The 20,573-nt window shown below is 42.1% G+C and overlaps 1 protein-coding gene across 2 annotated transcripts; it reads left to right on the top strand.

The window, feature by feature from the left end:
* The first annotated feature begins 141 nt into the window (after positions 1 to 141).
* On the top strand, positions 142 to 19,912 carry sass6 (SAS-6 centriolar assembly protein). Of its 2 annotated transcripts, XM_035799052.2 has the most exons (18): positions 142 to 353; positions 680 to 740; positions 1,321 to 1,400; positions 1,472 to 1,576; positions 1,659 to 1,833; positions 2,159 to 2,236; positions 2,356 to 2,475; positions 3,531 to 3,722; positions 3,983 to 4,177; positions 10,377 to 10,466; positions 10,709 to 10,888; positions 11,093 to 11,174; positions 11,316 to 11,446; positions 11,966 to 12,091; positions 12,436 to 12,539; positions 12,776 to 12,870; positions 17,928 to 17,987; positions 19,235 to 19,912. In XM_035799052.2, exons 1-17 carry the CDS (start codon positions 289 to 291, stop codon positions 17,939 to 17,941), a joined length of 1,893 nt encoding a protein of 630 aa, XP_035654945.1. In that variant the 5' UTR covers positions 142 to 288; the 3' UTR covers positions 17,942 to 17,987; positions 19,235 to 19,912. The 2 variants fall into 2 exon arrangements, with proteins under 2 accessions (XP_035654945.1, XP_035654944.1); XM_035799051.2 differs by lacking the exon at positions 17,928 to 17,987.
* The last annotated feature ends 661 nt before the right edge of the window (positions 19,913 to 20,573 follow it).

Raw genomic sequence — 20,573 nt, 5'->3', positions numbered from 1 at the left:
ATGTGGTGTTGTTGTAGTTTGACTGTAAGAACGATCACAACAAGTGAAGCAGCACATTGTGCTATTCCACCACTCGTCTGCAATTTAGACGATCTGGAACGCGCACATTATTTCTCGAAGTTACTTCCGTCGCCTCTTTCTCAAGTGGATGTTTCCCCAACGGTTATTCGCGGGAGAGAAGCGCCAAACTCGAAATTGAAGAGACTATTTTTTTTAAACCAAGGCCATACAAATCTAACCTTGGAATTTGCAATTTAGACACTACATTTTTGGGAGTATGAAACAATCATGACAGAAACACTTTTCAATAAGCGATTGCAAGTGCACGTCAAATGCAAAGATTGCGAAGAAAGGTAAGTTCGATTGATTGCTAACGTTACCGTTCGTTATCTAGCTACCGTAACTAGCTAGATATCAAGCAATATCGACACTTGCGGCCTAACTAGATAGCTCATCAATTTGATATAGTCGTGTCTGGGCATCAGCTAGCTACAGACTATCCAGCAACCTGTGTTACGCGTTACATTGCTAGCTAGCTAAGTTAGCATGTTCAGTAACGTTAAATGTCATCTTCGCCATTCGCCAGATGGCGCTTGATAATAACAAATATATCAATGGAGTTGTATGTTACGACTAAAAATACATTGATTGAATCTTTCTGGCTAACTTTACATTACAGGAGAGGAAATATCAGAGTCGGCATTGAGCTTCAATTAACAACTAATCCAGTCCACAAAAGGGTAAGTGGTACTTACAACCTTGGTTGGTGTTTTGCAAGACAGATTCTTTTCCCATCATCACCCTCCCTCTTTTTATATAGTGTGAATGAGCAGTGTTTCAGAAACCAGTGCATTGATCTCGAAATGCATTGCTTACTACTGTGGGCATGCATAAATACCCAACATAAAGATACTCATCAATACATCATACCACGGCGGGGTAACTTCCGCTGAACACCAAAAGTTTCCTGTCACTCACTTCATGGTACAACACATTGGAGAAGCACCAGTCCTAATTAGCAATGCATCGTTACAGCCACATAACTGTTAGTGGGTGTTTTTAATGGAAGTGAAAGTTGCAAAAGGGTGGCTCTCTGGGAGGCATGCATGGGTTAGACTATTCATGGGCCTTAATGGTTTTCAAGGGCTGACCCACAAACATTAGCGACTGGATTCTGCTTAATGATTGACGTTAGTTGACAATGCACTTCCCCTGTTCAAGGGATTCCCTATCACGTCTGCATTTCCCAAATGTCAGTCCTTCCCTCAAGGTAGTAGTTAGTGTCAAAGCCACTGTAACTAACACAACTTTGCATTCTAGGATCTGCTGGTGAGACTGACAGATGACACCGACCCTTATTTTCTGTACAACCTTGCCATATCAGAAGAGGATTTTCAAAGGTATCTTACAATTCAGTCATTGTGCCCACTATAATGAGCATACACTAATCCTACGTCTTCTCTGTCATCAGTTTGAAAGTTCAACAGGGCCTGTTGGTAGACTTTGCGTCCTTTCCTCAGAAGTTTATAGACCTGCTAAACCAGTGTATCTCGGAGCAAGACAAAGAGAATCCAAGGTGAGAAGACTCTCAGCTCGTTGAATGTCTCCACTAACTGAGATCATGGACATGTGATGTCTCTTTGCTCTCCTTTCCCTAGATTTCTGCTCCAGTTGTCATCTCCATCATCCCCAGTATTAGACCACAGCCCTGCCAACCTCAATGTTGTGGAGACCAACGCATTCAAGCACCTCACTCACCTGTCTCTGAAGCTGCTACATGGCACTGACGTGGAGATCAAGAAGTACCTGGCAGTTTGTCTCTCCTGTGTGAAGGTAAGTGAATCTCCCGTAACTCCCTCAGAAACACTAGTTTCGGGGACACAGATTTAGCCTAGTCCTGGATCAAATTAAAATAAATAAAAATAAAAAATTTTGATGGAGTTTTTCCATTGAGGTTGGTTTTGGTCCTGGAGTAGGATTCATCTGTATCTGGGAAACCACCCCTAGTTGTCTTTGTGACCTCAGTCTTGGGAATGGTTGATAGCAGACCTATGAAGGACCTTGGGGGATTCCATGAAGCAACACAGACTGCAGTATACTAAAGTCTGAGAAACTTCTTCGTTGTATTTTAAGTTATCCCCCCATTTTGATCTGTCAGGAGGAGAAGCAGCAGTTGGAACAGAGGCTGAAGAAGACTGAAGATGATCTCTCAAGGCAGCTCAGCTACACACAACAGGTAAAGCAGTAGTTGATCTGAATTGATTGATTCATCTAAAAATGTAGGCGGGAGAAGTAACATCTTAAGTGGGTCCCGATTTTTAAAAAGGTCACCTTTCATATAAACGTGTCTTACAGACTCTGTCGGAGAAGAGCAGAGAGCTAGACAAGCTTCGGTCTGAGTGGACCAGCCAAACAAGCGCTCTGTCGAGCCGCCACTCTCAGGACCTCACTTCAGAGCGGGAGAACGCTTTGGAGGTATCAAGTAACTTCTCGTATTATAAGTATGATGTTTAGTTAACTGCCTGAAATCGTCTAAGTGCTATTCCAGTTATCAGAAGCCATAAAACCTTGACTGTTTTTAAAAAAATCTATTTGAGATGACTGGAGTCTCCAACAGGTTTATAGCGAGCTACCAGTAGCTCGCAGCCCACCTAATGAGAAGCTCGCCAAACAATTCTGAAATGACATGCAATTTTCACGTGTTCCACCGAAAACTGTCATGAACAAATTTCAAAGTAGACACCGAAAGCTCCCAGCTACTATCTAATCAACACATTGAAATTATCACGCTATTTATTGGCTTATAAAGCCAAACCTAACACTATCTGCCAATTCATTTCCAGAAATATTGCCCCCGTTTGTCTATCACTCCATTAGTGGCCAGTTGATGTGATAATGGTCTTGTGGGTTGACAGGAACACTTTCTCAAAAACCTTTTAATTAAATGTTAACTGCAAAGTAGGTTTACCTGGGAGAATTATATAATGAGTAAGTATTTCATTTGTATCTATTATTTATTTGCAAACTTTGCTGTGAAATGACCAGACCAGAACATTCGATGGCACATTCCTCACTCGCTAGAGGCACAATTAAAGGGCTAGATGCACAATTAAAGGGGAATTGCACACAAAAAAATCTTCCAGACATAAAAGTGTTCTGTGATTTAAGCATTGACATCAACCCAGAACATATGTTGTTTCTTTATGAACTATTGTAATTTTGAGAGTGAAAAACAAAATAAATCTAAAACCTGGGAAAATAAACGGAGGAACAGAATTTGGGAGAGAAAAAGGGGCCCCCTTGGAGTTGTTTATTAATAAACCATTATTTTACTATGTATATTGACAGAACATGGTACACTACTTTCTCTTGTACACCAAAGACAGGGGAGAGAAGAATGTGCCTATTTATAAGCTAGAAAAAATTAGAAGCTCACTTCTATTAACGTAGTTCTCATGCTAGATTTTATATGATTTCTCTCAAAAAGAAGTGGTTTTCTCTTGTGGTGTTTATCATCTTGCCCTGTGCAGACACAAACCAGGCTGCAGCAGCAAAACGAGCAGCTGCGCCGGGAGCTGGAGGGAGCCCACACTAAGAGCACCCAACAGCTGCAGAGCAGGCTGGCCGAGCTTGAGACCTCCAACAGGGACCTGACTGAGAAGAGATACAAGAGCGAGTCCACCATCCGCGACTTCAAAGCCAAACTAGTGGGACTGGAAGAGGTGAGGGGGGGACGCAAGCGGCCATCATTTAGTGGGGGAAATTTCATAAAAACTGCCACTTTTGTGAACAGTTTACATTTTTAAGTCTGAAACGCTCCTAGGATAAGTATCTGTCGGTTCATATCATGTGTGTTTTTTTGTTTGTTTGTTTTACATCCATATTGAATTCCTGATTTAATAGAGAAATTGAAATCTTGCCGGCCGCCATGTTGACCACCAATGTCTAAATAACCTGCTGACAAGTGTGTATGTGAGAACAGGAGTCTCAGCGAGCGAAGCAGCAGGCCCTGTCTCTTCGGAGGGAGAACGGCACCCTGGACACGGAGTGTCACGAGAAGGAGCGTCAGGTGAACCAGCTGCAGACACGTGTGGCAGTCCTGGAGCAGGAGATGAAAGATAAGGAGCAGCTTGTGCTCCGCACCAAGGAAGTGCTGGAAGCCACTCAGCAACAAAAGGTATGTAGTCAGTCCCCTGGGCAAATGGAGAGCATTTACCCACCTCAATACTGTCAGAAAAGCCAGGATCTTTGTTAAAATTAATATTAATGAATTATGTCAAAACTGTGATGTTATGTATTGATATTCTAGTTTTGTCCCTTTAGGGCACCTGTAACCCCCCCCCCCCTTGCTTACCTACGTTGAATGTTCTTCCTGTGAAATGCATTATACAATGCCAACGTTAATTTCTGTTTCCTTCACATGTCCTGTCCTTATATTAGTTGTATACAGTGTGCTATACAACAACTGGGGACGGGGAAGAAACGTTTTCACGTTTGTGCTCATCTTCGGCAGAAATTCTGAGTTAAATTCGTTATTTATTTTTTTCGCTGTAGAAAGACTCAAACAAAACGTGGAGCACTCTACTGAGTGATGCTAGCTAGCCTTTGATGTCACGGCAACGAGAGCCTCGAGGGATAGGAACAGTTTCGCTGCGGGAGAAAGTGAAGTCAGCTTGAGTTAAAAAAAAAGGGAAAAAAGGGTCTGGTGTAAGGGACCGTCTGAAAAGTGTGAGAAAGAAAAATAAACCGAAAATAGGAACATTTGATGAATCTATGGAACAATGGAGTTCTTACACAGAACGTTTTTGAGTACTTTGTGTAGGCAAATGGAATTAAAGCAGAAGTCGTTGTGCCAATATTTTTGACTGTTTTGGGAGGAAAAACATTCAATCTACTGCGCAGCCAAGTAACGCCTGAAAAACCTGGTGATAAATCATATGATGAAATTGTGGCTACCTTAAAATGACATTATTCTCCCAAACCACTGATAATCGCAGAGAGATTCCCGTTTCATAAGAGAAATCAAGAGGGGGAATCACTCAGTTTGTGGCTGTATTTAAACAGTTATCTGAATGAACACTGTGAATTTGGGAGATCAATGAGTGATACTATACGTGATAGGTTAGTGTGTGGCATGCGCAGCGAGGCAATTCAGAAACGCCTTATGACAGAGTAATTTAACATTGCAGAGAGCAATAGAAGTGAGTACGTCAATGGAAATGGCAAATAAAGACGCACAACAGCTAAGTGCATCAACCAAAGTGCATAAGGTGTCTACGTGGTTAAAAATCAAGGCAGGAGGTGGAAAGACAAGCTATCGCTGTGGGAAACCAGGTCACCAAGCAGAGGAGTGTTGGTGCAATGACTTAGACTGCAGAAGTTGTGGAAAAAAGGGTCACATCGAACGTGCATGTAAAAACAAAAGTACTGAACAAAGGAAAAGCGACTTCAGGAAGTACAAAAAGAAAGTGCATAAAATGGAGCACACGGAGGATGAACAAAGTGATACCTTGTTTGAAGGGGAAGAATCTTTGCATGTTTTGTCCATTTCACACAATGATACGGGTACTGGGTGACACCGCTACTGGATGGAAACGCAGTACGGATGCAAGTGGACACTGGAGCAGCCATATCTTTGCTGTCTGAGGCTGTATACAAGGAGAAACTACATCACCTCACACTACAGCCCACAGAGATGACACTGAAAACATACACCAATGAGATTGCTTCAGTGAGAGGAAGCGTGATTGTTACAGTGGAGCTCAACAAACAGAAGGTAAAGCTACCACTCTACATTGTGAAAGGCAACCATCCAGCATTGCTTGGATGCACATGGCTGGTAAAGATCAAACTAAACTGGCAGGAAATTCACATGGTTACAAAAGAGGACACAAACCTACAAGGGATATTGAGGAAACATGCGGATGTGTTCAAAGAAGAACTTGGCAGTATGAAGGACATAACAGTTAAACCAAACGGCAAGCCAAAATTCTTCAAAGCTAGACCTGTCCCATACGCCATAAAACCTAAAGTTGAAATTGAGCTAAACAGACTAGTCGAGAGTGGAGTATTGGATCCAGTGAATGTTAGTGAATGGGCTACACCTGTTGTTCCAGTCATAAAAAAATATGGCTCACTCAAGACTCTGTGGTGATTTCTAAGTCACCATTAACCCAGTCTTGACTGCTGAAAAATATCCACTACCCCTCATTGACTACCTCTTTTCTGGTTTAGCTGGAGGACAAAAATTCAGTAAGATAGGCCTGACATAAGTCTATCTACAGATGCATGTGGACCAAGAGTCACAAGAACTGTTGATCATAATGACTCACAAAGGACTGTACAGGTACTGGAGGCTTCCTTTTCATAGAGCTATGGACCCGATACTGAGTGGGCTCACTGGGGTCCAATGTTACTTCGATGATCTACTCATCACCGGCAAAGACGAGCAGGAGCACCTGAGAAACCTAAACGCTACACTACAGAGATTGGAGGAGTACGGTCTGAGGGTCCGGTTGGACGAATGCAAGTTTTTCCGGCCCTCTGTTGAGTACCTGGGCCACGTCATCAACAGTTCGGGGCTCCACAAGGCGCCATCGAAGGTGAAGGCCGTTGACGGAAGCTCCATCCCCACAGAACGTGAGTCAGCTGAGATCATTCTTAGGACTACTGACATACTACGCAAAGTTTGTGCCAAACCTAGCTAACATGTTAAAGCCACTGCATGAACCTTTGAATTAAACCAAACAGTGGAAGTGCACAGACCGATGTGAGGAGGCCTTCAAGAAAGTGAAAACAGCCGTAGCTCAGTCAGAGGCCCTAACCCACTTCAACCCCAACTTGCCATTACAGTTGGCATGTGATGCATCGCCTTATGGTGTTGGTGTGGTTGTGTCACACATCATGCCATCAGGTGAAGAAAGGCCAATTGCTTTCGCATCAAGGACCTTAAGTAAAGCAGAGAGCAATTATGCACAGATAGAGCGTGAAGCACTCGCAATTGTGTTTGGAGTTAAGAAATTTCATCAGTTTCTGTTTGGCCGACGATTCACGCTGCTGACTGACCATAGACCCCTCACCTCCATCTTTGGTCCCCACACCGGCATTCCGTTGCTTGCAGCCAGCCGCATGCAGCGATGGGCGTTATTGTTATCTTCTCACCAGTACGATATCAAGTACAGAAGGTCTGAGCAGCACTGCAATGCAGATGGCCTCTCAAGGCTACCCTTACCTGTCACACACACTAAGCACTCCCAAGCTGAAATCTTCTACTTCAAGGAAATGACGAACGCCCTAGTTACATCTGTCCAAGTGGAAAAAGTTCTCCCACACTGATCCAGTGATGTCTGAGGTTGTGGACATTGTCACTCGTGGAAAAGGAGATGTCAGACAGCCTACAACCTTACCCAGTGAGGATTAACAAGCTCACAGTTCAGTTTGGATGCTTGCTATGGGGTTTTCGAGTCATCATACCGCCACCACTGAGAAGTGCACTGTGGCATAGTGCGAATGAAGGAGATTGCACGCAGCTACTTTTGGTGGCCAGGTCTGGACGCAGCTATCGAAGACAACGTCAAGTCATGTTCTGCATATCAAAAGATGAGGAACATTCCTCAGCTAGCGCCACTACACCCATGGGACTTCCCAGAGGGGCATTGGCAGCGAGTCCACATAGACTATGCAGGCCCACTGGAGGATCGTAATTTTCTTAGTCGTAGTTGACGCACACAGCAAATGGCCTGAGGTCACAGTGATGAAGAGCATCTCAGCGGAGAGAACCAACGAAGAGCTACGGTCAATCTTCAGTCTCTTCGGCTTGCCGACGCAACTCGTTAGTGATAATGGCCCCCAACTGGTGTCTGAAGAGTTCCGGAAATGGAATTCAGCACATCAAGTCAGCGCCGTATCACCCTGCTACGAACGGCCTCGCTGAAAGGTTTGTCCAAGCGATGAAGCAGGCTTTAAAATCATCACGAGAACGGCTCCCTTAATAGGTGTCTAAACACCTTCTTGTTAAAACTTCTTATGGCTAGCGGCACCCCTCGACAACATTCCGCTGAAAAGGCACCGTGCGATATTCCAAAATATTATTTTGAAATATGTAACTTTTACACATTAACAAGTGCAATACACCAACTGAAAGAAACTTCTTGTTAATCTACCCATCGTGTCCGATTTCAAAAAGGCTTTACAGCGAAAGCACAACATATGATTGTTAGGTCAGAGCCAAGTCACAAAAACACACACAGCCATTTTCCCAGCCAAAAGCAGAAATATCGATAAAATGAATCACTAACCTTTGATCTTCATCAGATGACACTCATATGACATGTTACACAATACATGTATGTTTTGTTCAATAAAGTGCATATTTATATCCAAAAATCTGTTTACATTATTGGCGCGTTACGTTCAGTAATGTTTTTCTTCCAAAACATCTGATTTTGCAGAGAGCCACATCAATTTCCAGAAATACTCATAATAAACATTGATAAAAGATACATGTGTTATTCACAGAATTATAGAGATTTCTCCTTAATGCAACTGCTGTGTCAGATTTTAAAAAACTTCACGGAAAAAGCACACCATGCAATAATCTGAGTACAGCGCTCAGACGACAAATCAAGCCAAAGAGATATCCGCCATGTTGGAGTCAGAAATGGCATTATAAATATTCACTTACCTTTGATCTTCATCAGAATGCACTCTCAGGAATCCCAGTTCCACAATAAATGTTTGATTTGTTTGATAAAGTTCATCATTTATGTCCAAATTCCTCCTTGTTGTTAATGTGTTCCACCCAGTAATCCATCTTCATGAGGCACAAGGTCCAGACAAAGTCCAACAGTTCCGTTACAGTCTGTAGAAACATGTCAAACGATGTGTAGAATCAATCTTTAGGATGTTTTTTAGATAAATCTTCAATAATGTTCCAACCGGAGAATTCCTTTGTCTGTAGAAAAGCAATGGAACGAGAGCTACCTCTCACATCACCGCGCATCACATGCTCGTGGCACTCTGCCACTGACTCAAAGAGCCCTCTAAAGACGGTTGACATCTAGTGGAAGCCTTAGGAAGTGCAATTACATGCCATATACACTGTTTTCAATAGGCCAAGCTTTGAAAAACTTCAAACCTCAGATTTCCCACTTCCTGGTTGAATTTTTCTCAGGTTTTTGCCTGCCATATGAGTTCTGTTATACTCGCAGACATAATTCGAACAGTTTTAGAAACGTGAGTGTTTTCTATCCAAATCTACTACTAATATGCATATATTAGCAACTGGGACTGAGTAGCAGGCAGTTTACTCTGGGCGCGCTTTTCATCCAAATGTGAAAATGCTGCCCCCTATCCCAAACAGGTTTTAACGTACAGAAACACTCCCCACCCTACAACCAACGTGGCACCCATGATGAAAAGACGGCTTCGCACGTGACTCGACCTCCAAAGACAAGACGGGTTGTACAGAGAGCACAGGTGGAGAGACGGAGCAAAGCAAAAGACAAAAGCTTCATAGCTGGAGAGGATTCTTGCTCAGAACTACTGCAAAGGTCCAAAGTGGATACCAGCCACAGTGGTTGCACAAACAGGGCCTATGTCCTACACAGTTCACACACCAGAAAACATAATCTGGAGGAGACACGTGGATCAACTGTTGCCAGGAACCAACCTCAGAGATGACTCATGTCAAGTGACAAACCAAGATCAGCTACTGGAGACCTACCATGACTATGAGCTATCACCTGAACATCCATTGCAGCAACCTACAAATGTGGAAAGTACTCTAGACTCACCTGAACCAGCCAGTGTGCCTACTCAGGGTACTGTTGCACCACGGTCTGGGCATACACCATCACCACTCAGACTCAGAGATAATGTGACTGTAGACTCACCTGTACGTCGTAATTACCCTGCAAGAGAAAGACGACCCCCTGATAGGTTGACTATTTAGTTCAGACTAACCTCCGACATTGGAGCAGAATAGACCCCTGGCTTAAGTCTGGGGACTGAGGCAGTCTACCCTCTATCCCTAGTTTAGAAAAGGCTATTCTGAAAAGTTCATTTATTTACATCAAGATAACTTATATTAAAAAGAAAACAAGGCAAAACAGTGAATATTTACTTTTTCCTTATGAGTCATCAAAGGTAAAGGGGGAGGAATATGTTGTGTATTGATATTCTAGTTTTGTCCCTTTAGGGCACTTGTAACCCTCCCTTGCTTACCTACGTTGAAATGCTTGGAATGTTCTTCCTGTGAAATGCATTAAACAATGCCAACGTTAATTTCTACTCCAGTCTCATGTCCTGTCCTTATATTAGTTGTATATGTAATACAGTGTGCTATACAACATGTGACATTCTGTGTTTGTGTGTAGAAATCAGTTGAAGGAAATGCCGAAAGCAAACAACTCCAAATGGGAAAACTGGAAGCCACAGTGAAATCCCTGTCTGAGGAACTCATAAAGGTGGGTTACTTACATTTCCAGTCATGGCTTTTTGTTATGCTTGTCATGGTCTGAAAATACATGGTCATAGACTCAATCCAGTCAAGTTCAAATCCACAAGTCCTTGTCCATTCATGTACTTATTTGAGTCTAAATATTGATAGCAATTTTGTCTTGGGTCTGATCACATCCCCTTTGAGAAAGAACACATTGAGCGTGGGGGTGAAGTACCGTCTTGACACTACCTCGTGTTGACTTCCTAGGCCAATGGCATCATCAAGAAGCTGCAGGGAGAGCTGAGGGGCCTGGTGGGGAAGATCAAGGTGAAGAACACTGTGATGGTGTCTCAGGAGAAGGTGCTTCAGGAGACCCAGGAGAGGCTGCACAAAGCCCAGCGAGACCTGCAGGACACTCAGCAGCAGCTCAAGCATAGAGACGAGGAGGTGTGTGTTTCCATTACAGAGTGTCCACTACCTTAAATGCAAATCTGAGAATAACAAAAATGGTCAGAAATGGCTGCCGAAAGTGTGTGTGTGTGTGTGTGTGCGCGCACAAGCGCAAACAAAGTTCTGAGGAGTAGTGGGCGCTGACATAATTATTGGGTGTCAAGTTTGGATTGATCTTATTGGTTGTAACTTCCACTGTAGGTGTCGAAATTGAAGGAGCAGTTGGAGGAGACGGTTCAGAAATTAGATGAAAGCAGGGAGGTGCTGAAAACAAACGAGAATGGTATGGATGGTCATTTAAAGAAATGTTTCACAAAAAATACAACTACATGATTTTGCGCTTAACCTTGGCTGTTATCAAATGACCTACTGTTTGTATTCATTTAGTCTTCCCCTGCATCAATGGATTTGTCTTATCCTTCAGTTATAATGTGGCTGAACAAACAGCTGAATGAGAACCAGTTATCCAGGAAGCCGGAGATCCTTGGAACGTTTGAGACTCCTTCAACTCTCTCAGCCTCAACTGGACAGAGGATGGGCGGTGCATCTCACATGGTAAGCACTAAACATGTCATAGTACACGTTAAGATATTGGTTTGATATGTTTTAGTTGCAGTGGGTATCGTGTTTTGTGTTTTTAATTGCAGTTTTATATACATGTGTCGATTTTAAAGTTAATTTGAGTTATGTATGCGTCTTAAAGGCAGACTCTGCCATATGACATCATACACAGGCAGGGAAACTTCCTGCTTATAGACGTCAATAAAAATCGAATCTGCTAAGACGATCTGCTGCTGTTGGCATTTGGCAGATTTTAAATTGGATTGTTTTCTGTTAGCAGGGATGCGTTACGCAGGCGGCAGGACACACAGTTTTGGAATATTCAGATATATGAATAAACTTGTTATGTATAACAAGGAATCATGTCAGCTCTATTCATGGTATTTCTATCTGCAAGGTTCGCAATGTTGTGAATGATGACATCATATTGTCAAGTCTACCTTTTACAATTTGACCAGCAAAGTGCACACAATCAGATCAGCTCAAGTCACGTGTGTTTGACTTTGTTTTCAGCTGGACAGCCGAGCGTTTCCCTCCTCGGCCGGACAGGGCTACCCCATCACGTCCACGCTGAACTCCAAACTCCCTCTGTCCAGCCGCTCCGTCTTCTCACTACACAACCAGGGCCCTGGAGCCAAGGCAGGCTCATTTTTTCTCCTTTGTTACGCTGAAATTCTAATTAAACTTGCATGCTATATTTAGAAGTGTGTTGAAATGGGTGTGGTTTTGCAATGACACAGCCTTGAATTTGGGCCACATCATGAATAGCAACCTGGATGATTTACCTAAAGCAGGTATGGATGTAGGTATGGATAACAATTCCTTACGTCGACTATAATTTAATCTTGGAAGAACCAATAATTCTATGAGGTGTGGGATAAGGCAGCTTGAACTCAATTTTGTTGTATTTCTAACTCGTTTCAGCTGTATTTGGGGGTTTGCTTGAATTCAGACTTTTTTTGTTGACCTGGACTGAATTGCAGGTCCAGTTTAACCCGATGAGTACCAAGCCCGGCATGTCTCCTGTGGATGTGAGGGATGGGAGCCCCACAGCACAGCATCCCCCTCAGCCCTCCAACAAAGAGAAGTGAGTCCAGCTCTCTGTTACGTTGTGTGCTTTCAGCATCAGAATTAACTTGGAAGTGTTCAGAAATGTTTTCTCTGCTCACTGTTGCATGAAAATAGCTCCGGTTTATGGATGGTCCATCACCATCAGCAAGAGCCCAAGACCATCTACTTTATTCTCTGGGCCTTCCATTCAGACTGCCTTTTTCCCCATCTTCATAACGGTCTTATTCTTCTTTCTCTTTTTTGAACTTGTAGTGGCGAGCCTGCAGGGTTGGAGTCCAAGTACTTTGAGAAGCGAGACGACAGCATTCCCCTCCGTGGTCTGTTGTCTGGCATGCACCTCAACAAAGGTAAGACCACATCCATACCTGCTTTGTAGACACTGGGGGTTATTTGTTTGAGTGATGCCAGTTTATGAGGGGAAGTTCACTCTACATGCCTCTTAACTTCTTGGTGACAGGGGAGCAGTATTGAGTAGCTTGGATGAATAAGGTGCCCAGAGTAAACTGCCTGCTACTCTGTCCCAGATGCTAATATATGCATATTATTAGTAGTATTGGATAGAAAACACTGAAGTTTCTAAAACTGTTTGAATGATGTCTGTGAGTATAACAGAACTCATATGACATGCGAAAAACCTGAGACGAATCCAACCAGGAAGTTGGAAATCTGAGGTTTGTAGTTTCATTTAAGTGATCGCCTATACAATATACTGTGTCTATGGGGCCAGATTGCACTTCCCAAGGCTTCCAGCAGATGTCAACAGCCTTTAGAAAGTTGTTTGAGGCGTCTATTGTGGAAGGGTGTCGAATAACAGCTGTTTCAATAAGTGGACTAGGCTGAGGCCAATCAGTTGTTTACTGCGCAGTCACGCGGGCACGCCGTTCCTTCTTTTTCCTCTGTAATGAATACGCTATTGTCCGGTTGGAATATTATTGAAGATTTATTATAAAAAGACCGTATTTGGACATAAATATGGACGTAATCGAACAAAACAAACATTTATTGTGGGAGTCCTGGGTGTGCATTCCGACGAAGATCAGCAAAGGTAAGTGAAGATTTATAATGCTATTTATGACTTTTGTTGACTCTACAATTTGACGGGTAACTGTATGGCTTGCTTCTGTGGCTGAACGCTGTTCTCAGATTATTGAATATTGTGCTTTTGCCGTAAAGCTTTTTTGAAATCTGACAGAGGTTACATTAAGAACAAGTTTATCTTTAATTCTGTGTAAAACATGCATCTTTCATCAAAGTTTATGAGTATTTCTGTTATTTGATGTGGCAATTTCTCTGGAAATTGGAAGCATTTCATGGCTCCAATGTAATCTGAGGTTTTTGGATATAAATAGGAACTTGATCTAACAAAACATACATGTATTGTGTAACATTGAGTCCTGGGAGTGTCATCTGATGAAGATTGTCAAAGGTTAGAATTAATCACTATCTATATTTCTGCTTCTTGTGACGCCTCTTTGGTTGGAAAATGGCTGACTGCTTTCTGTGACTAGTTGCTGACCTAACATAATGATATGTTCTACTTTCGGCGAAAAGCCTTTTTGAAAACGGACACGGTGGTTGGATTAATGAGAAGTGTATCTTTAAAATGCTGTAAAATACTTGTATGGTTGAGGAATTTTAATTATGAGATTTCTGTTGTTTTGAATTTGGCTTTGGCGCCCTGCAATGTTAATATGCTATTGCAAAAGTGATATTGAAATGTTTTGTTGTCAACGCATCAACTTTTGAAGGATTTGTATCTTTTGACACGGACTTCAAAGTTAAAGAACAGTGCTAAATAAAATCCAACTTTATTTAAAGTTTGATTTAGTCATATTCTTTAACTTTGATTTTTGGTTGAGATGGAGGCGTGAAGCCAACATATTATTTATTTGAAGACGAACTGGAATTAAAGCCAGACTTATTCAGTGGTCCAGGTGGACCTTCAAGCGCAATTTAATATCCAGTTTGTCTACAAATAAATAATTGATATGTTGGATTCACGTCTCCATCTCAACCAAAAATCCAAGATAAAGAATAGGACTTAATCTAATCAGATTTAAATCAAGTTTGATTTATTACGAATCTTTAACTTAGATTTTTGTTTTAAAATCAACCAAAGCTTGAAACCCTAGGCCTATATGCATTGTCTATTCTTTTGGTTAAACCTGGGGTTGAATTGAAACTAGTGGAGGATGACTTTGTAAATGCTATATAGGCCTAAATACTATCATTGATTTATATATGACTTCTAAAGTATGGTTGCATTTAATTTGCTCTGTTATTAAACCTAACCTTTGGAATGACTTCGATAGGAACAATAAATATATTTAGTAATTAATCATTCTCATGATGGCACATTAGTAGTAGTCTGTGACAAAGTGTTGGAGCAAAATGATTTTATTAGTCTAATGCTGTTGTGACTGCAAACACTTTGTTAGTCACTGGTCATTTCCCACAGCTGTCCAGTAACCTCGTCATACACCCAGTGATTTGTTCCTTATCTCTGTGACACTGAAAGCCATCCAGGTTGAATTCTTCTCCTGTCTGTTTAGGCTCTAAAGATCATCACTCCCCTATCTTAAGACACACAGGCTGTAAGAACTGGTTAGAACCTGTTTTTGTTTGTTTGAATGCTTTAAGGGAGTATAACTAATTACCCTTATGTATCTCTTTTGTAGGCTTGCCTCCCTCTTTGAGGGATAAGAAGCTTTTTGTGTTGGTGGAGTATATAAAGACGGAGGGACTTGTAAATAGTCAAGATCCTATCCGGGTTCATCCTGACAGGGAGATCATCCTTGCAATTGCTCAAATAAACCTTGTATTGCTGATAGGAGTCCTGCCTGATTCCATGACTGCGGTCTAAGGCACTGCATTGTCACTACAGATCCGGGTTCACACAATTGGCCCAGCGTCGTCTGGATTAGGGAAGGGTTTGGCTGGCCGGGATATCCTTGTCCCATCGTGCTCTAGCGATTCCTGTGGCGGGCCGGGCGCATGCACGCTGACACAGTCGCCTATTGTACAGTGTTTTCTCCGACACATTGGTGCGGCTGGCTTCCGGGTAAAGCGAGCAGTGTGTCAAGAAGCAGTGCGGCTTGGAAGGGGCGTGTTTCGGAGGACGCATGGCTCTCGACCTTTGCCTCTCTGTACGGGAGTTGCAGCGATGGGACAAGACTTTAACTACGAATTGGATATCACAAAATTGGGGAGAAAGGTGATTTTTAAAAATTGCCTTGGATGGGAGACTAAATCAGTAGGAGGGGCTGCCCAGCCTGTACATTTGAATACATTTTTTAGATAGTGAAGTTTCCACTTAGTGTACAACACATTAGGAACACATTCCTAATATTGAGTTGTCAAGCATTCCACGGGGATGCAGGCCCATGTTGACTCCAATGCTTCCCACAGTTGTCAAGTTGGCTAGATGTCCTTTGGGTGGTGGACCATTCTTGATACACATGGGAAACTGTTTGGAGTGGAAAAACCCAGCAGCGTTGCAGTTCTTGACCTCATCAAATCGGTGCACCTGGCACCTACTACCATATCCTGTTCAAAGGCACTTGTTGCTCATTCACCCTTTGAATGGCACACATACACAATCCTTGTCTCAAGGCTTAAAAATCCTTCTTTAACCTGTCTCCTCCCCTTGTGCAGTCGTGGCCAAAAGTTTTGAGAATGACACAAATATTAATTTCCATAAAGTTTGCTGCTTCAGTGTCTTTAGATATTTTTATCAGGTGTTACTTTGGAATACTGAAGTATAATTATAAGCATTTCATAAGTGTTAAAGGCTTTTATTGACAATTACACAAAGTTGATGCAAAGAGTAAATATTTGCATTGTTGAACCTTCTTTTTCCAAGACCTCTGCAATCCACCCTGGCATATTGTCAATTAACTTCTGGGCCACATCCTGACTGATGGCAGCCCATTCTTGCATAATCAATGCTTGGAATTTGTCAGAATTTGTGGGGTTTTGTCTAGGGCCATGGACCCAAAATATTGATGTTTTGTTCCCAGAGCCACTTAGTTATCACTTTTGCCTTCTGGCAAGGTGCTCCATCATGTTGGAAAATGCATTGTTCGTCACCAAACTGTTCCTGGATGGTTGGGAGAAGTTGCTCTCGGAGGATGTGTTGGTACCATTCTTTATTCATGGCCGTGTTCTTTGGCAAAATTGTGAGTGAGCCCACTCCCTTGCCTGAGAAGCAACTCCACACATGAATTGTCTCAAGATGCTTTACTGTTGGCATGACACAGAACTGATGGTAGCGCTGACCTTGTCTTCCCCGGACAAGCTTTTTTCTGGATGCCCCAAACAATTGGAAAGGGGATTCGTCAGAGAAAATGACTTTACCCCAGTCCTCAGCAGTCCAATCCCTGTACCTTGTGCAGAATAGAATATCAGTCTGTCCCTGATTGTTTTCCTGGAGAGAAGTGGCTTCTTTGCTGCCCTTCTTGACACCAGGCCACCCTCCAAAAGTCTTCGCCTCACTTTGCGTGCAGATGCACTCACACCTGCTTACTGCCATTCCTGAGCAAGCTCTGTACTGGTGGTGCCCCGATCCCGCAGCTGAATCAACTTTAAGAGACGGTCCTGGCACTTGCTGGACTTTCTTGGGCGCCCTGAAGCCTTCTTCAGAACAATTGACCCGCTCTCCTTGAAGTTCTTGATGATCTGATAAATGGTTGATTTAGCTGCAATCTTACTGGCAGCAATATCCTTGCCTGTGAAGTCCTTTTTGTGCAAAGCAATGATGACGGCACGTGTTTCCTTGCAGGTAACCATGGTTGACAGAGGAAGAACAATGATTCCAAGCATCACCCTCCTTTTTGAAGCTTTCAGTCTGTTATTCAAACTCAATCAACATGACAGAGTGATCTCCAGCCTTGTCCTCGTCAACACTCACACCTGTCTTAACGAGAATCACTGACGTGTCAGCTGGTCCTTTTGTGGCAGGGCTGAAATGCAGTGGAAATGTTTTTGGTGGATTCAGTTCATTTGCATGGCAAAGCGGGACTTTGCAATTAATTGCAATTCATCTGATCACTTCATAACATTCTGGAGTATATGCAAATTGCCATCATACAAACTGAGGCAGCAGACTTTGAAAATGTATATTTGTCATTCTCAACTTTTGGCCACAACTACATTGATTTAAGTGAATTTATACAAGTGACCTTAGTTCTCACCTGGTCAGTCTCATGGAAAGAGCAGGTGTTCTTACTGTTTTGTACACTGTGCATAACGTTGAAGGTCCATTTCAAAGGTACAAATTCAACATATTTTATACAAGGTTTGTCTGTTAAATTGGTTACAATTTTGACTTAATCCTGTGGTTGAAATTTCACTCAACAGTTTGCATTGATTTTTTTTATTTTTAATAATCCAATGTACTTTACAGATTCCATGTCATAATACGTTGACAAATTACATTGAAACCAAATTGATTCAACTAAACCCAGTGAGTTTGTTCTGCTTCTTTAAAATGATACACATTCGCTGTGTTCGAATAACCATACTAACATACTGTACACTACATACTATTAGTTCATTTTTAGTATACTGTAAACGAACAGTATCCTTTCAGTTGAGCGTACTAGCTCTTTGCCGGTCTACCGGAAGTTGATGCTGTTGCTATGCAACCTCTTGTTACAAATTACTAGTTAGACAGTTTACAACTTTGGGTGTGTTGTTAATTCTATCCTCCAGATTGAATTTATGGAGCGCACACTGGATGCTCCGCCGAGGAATAGGGTTGATTTGAGCGTTCTGACTTTACAGCGGCAGTCAAGCACCCAAGCTGATGTTGGCTAGCTACTTCCAGACACAAATGAGACCACTGACCATTTTACTCGCCCTAGCAGAGCCGGTTAGGCAGTTTATTATCCAGAAAGTTGGTGACTGTACTTCTGGGAACAATTTAATTACGCTTTTTGCCGACTTTTACTGACACCGGACACATTCGCTCGTAAATCCATTATTCGGCGCTCTGGTACAATCAGACGAGAGTGCTCTGAAATCGGAGTAAATAGCCAGAGCGAATTTACGAAAGCAGCAGAATGTCCGTTGAACGCACAACGACGATACCATTTAGCTAAGAATGACAGGATTAATCAAGTAAATGCACATTGGGTAGTTAGCTTATACTTAACATACTGTCAAGTTTGCTGTATTATTAGCCAACTAACATTAGCTTACATACAGGTGCATACGGTTGTAATGATAAGCTATGTGGTTCGTAAGGACAGCGTAACTAACAAATTGTCAGCCAACATAACATGTAAGGTAACTTATTTGAAAAATCATTACTTTTTACATTGTTTAACATTGTCATAATTAGTTCAAGCAATGCATTTGTATCCGCTCTCGTTGTATGGGTGCATATTTTCCGCCATTTTCTTAAAACCTGAACATGTGAAGCCACGCCTATTTCCTGAATTGCAGTATGGGCCCTAAAGTACAGAAATGGTGTCCTCTGCATGTATACTTAATATTTTGGCGAATTTAGTACGACAGCTGGGAACTTTTGGCATACTACATCTATATTATGACCAATAAGCATACTATATCCTCAATTAACATCACAAATAGTGCATTTAGTATGAGTATTCGAACACAGCTATTGTCTTGCACATTGTCAGTAACCTTGCTGAATTAAGATTCAGATTTTGTCTGTCATACCACTTCATTCCCCCCATTTGTCTCTAGATGTTCCAAGGCCACCACCAGCCAAGCCTGGCCTGCACCCTCTGTCGTCCGCTTACTTCCCTGGCTGAGAAGGAATGGAGCCAAGAACTACTGTAATGTCCACTCCACACCACTGAATACCACTGTGACTAAGGAGAGTGAATTGTTCGACCAACCACAGATTCTCACAGTACCTCCGCCTATGTTAATGTTTTTAACCTGCTGTGTTTCCAAGTATTTATTAAAAAGACAACCAATCAATAGTAATTAAGCCACTTGATCGGTTTGCCAAATATTACATTTGTTGGTTTGTTTAAAAAATAACTTTGTCGTCACGTCTTACTCATAATTATCATTGACATAAGTAATGCTGTCATCATGTTGCTCTGGGTGTCTTCATAACTTTTAAAGCTCAATAGTACTCAAGTCCTGGTACGAATGATACGTTCTACCAATGAGTGTTCCTCAAGAAAAGCTGCCGTCTGTTCTCATGGTGCAACAATTTGATAAAAGATAACCTTTCTCTGGTTAACATGTACATGCTAATCGGAAGTCATCACCAGCGTATTGATGAACAGAGCATGAACCACAAAATGATTGCTACTGAAGTGTTTGCTGTGTAAAAACTGTACATATGGGTGTATGAAACGAGTCATTAATGTGTGTGTATATCTGTAGATTAAAGTTGTTTTCAGAATCTGTTGTCTAGTCACTCTCTGATCAACTAGCTACAATGAACAAAAATATAAACACAACATGTAAAAGTGTTGGTTTCATAAGCTTGAAATAAAAAATCCCAGAAATGTTCCATGTATACTAAAAGCTTGTTAATTTAAATGAGTTTACATCCCTGTTAATAAGCATGTTTCCTTTTGATATACCATCCACCTGACAGGTGTGGCACATCAATAAACTGATTAAACGCCAGTCTCAAAGTCAACAGTGAAGAGGACTCCGGGATGCTGGCCTTCTAGGCAGAGTCCAGTGTCTGTTCTTTTGCCCATCTTCATCTTTTATTTTTATTGGCCAGTCTGAGATGTCTTTTTCTTTGCAACTCTGCCTTGAAGACAGGCATCCCAGAGTCGCCTCTTCACTGTTGACTTTGAGACTGGTGTTTTGCGGGTACTAGTTAATGAAGCTGCCAGTTGAGGACTTGTGAGGCTTCTGTTTCTCAAACTAGACAATAATGTACTTGTCTTCTTGCTCAGTTGTGCTCCGGGGCCTCCCACTCCTTTCTATTCTGATGATTGTGTGCAAAGTCAGTTCCCAAGTCCAGAACAGACTATGGGAGGCACACAGTACTACATAGAGTTCCATGTAGTCATGGCTCTATTCTGCATCAAGTAACTGATGCAAGCAG

The sequence above is a fragment of the Oncorhynchus keta genome, chromosome 22, assembly GCF_023373465.1.
Source record: "Oncorhynchus keta strain PuntledgeMale-10-30-2019 chromosome 22, Oket_V2, whole genome shotgun sequence".
Lineage (NCBI taxonomy): Eukaryota > Metazoa > Chordata > Actinopteri > Salmoniformes > Salmonidae > Oncorhynchus > Oncorhynchus keta.
This window is presented reverse-complemented; position numbering and strand designations above follow the sequence as displayed.

Excerpts from the sequence above, each read along its gene's own strand:
- sass6 (XM_035799051.2), top strand. The coding sequence starts at position 289 with ATGACAGAAACACTTTTCAATAAGCGATTGCAAGTGCACGTCAAATGC. Across the intron at positions 3,723-3,982 it reads AACTAGTGGGACTGGAAGAG|GAGTCTCAGCGAGCGAAGCA; the intron begins GTGAGGGGGGGA and ends ATGTGAGAACAG. Across the intron at positions 12,871-19,234 it reads TGGCATGCACCTCAACAAAG|ATGTTCCAAGGCCACCACCA; the intron begins GTAAGACCACAT and ends ATTTGTCTCTAG.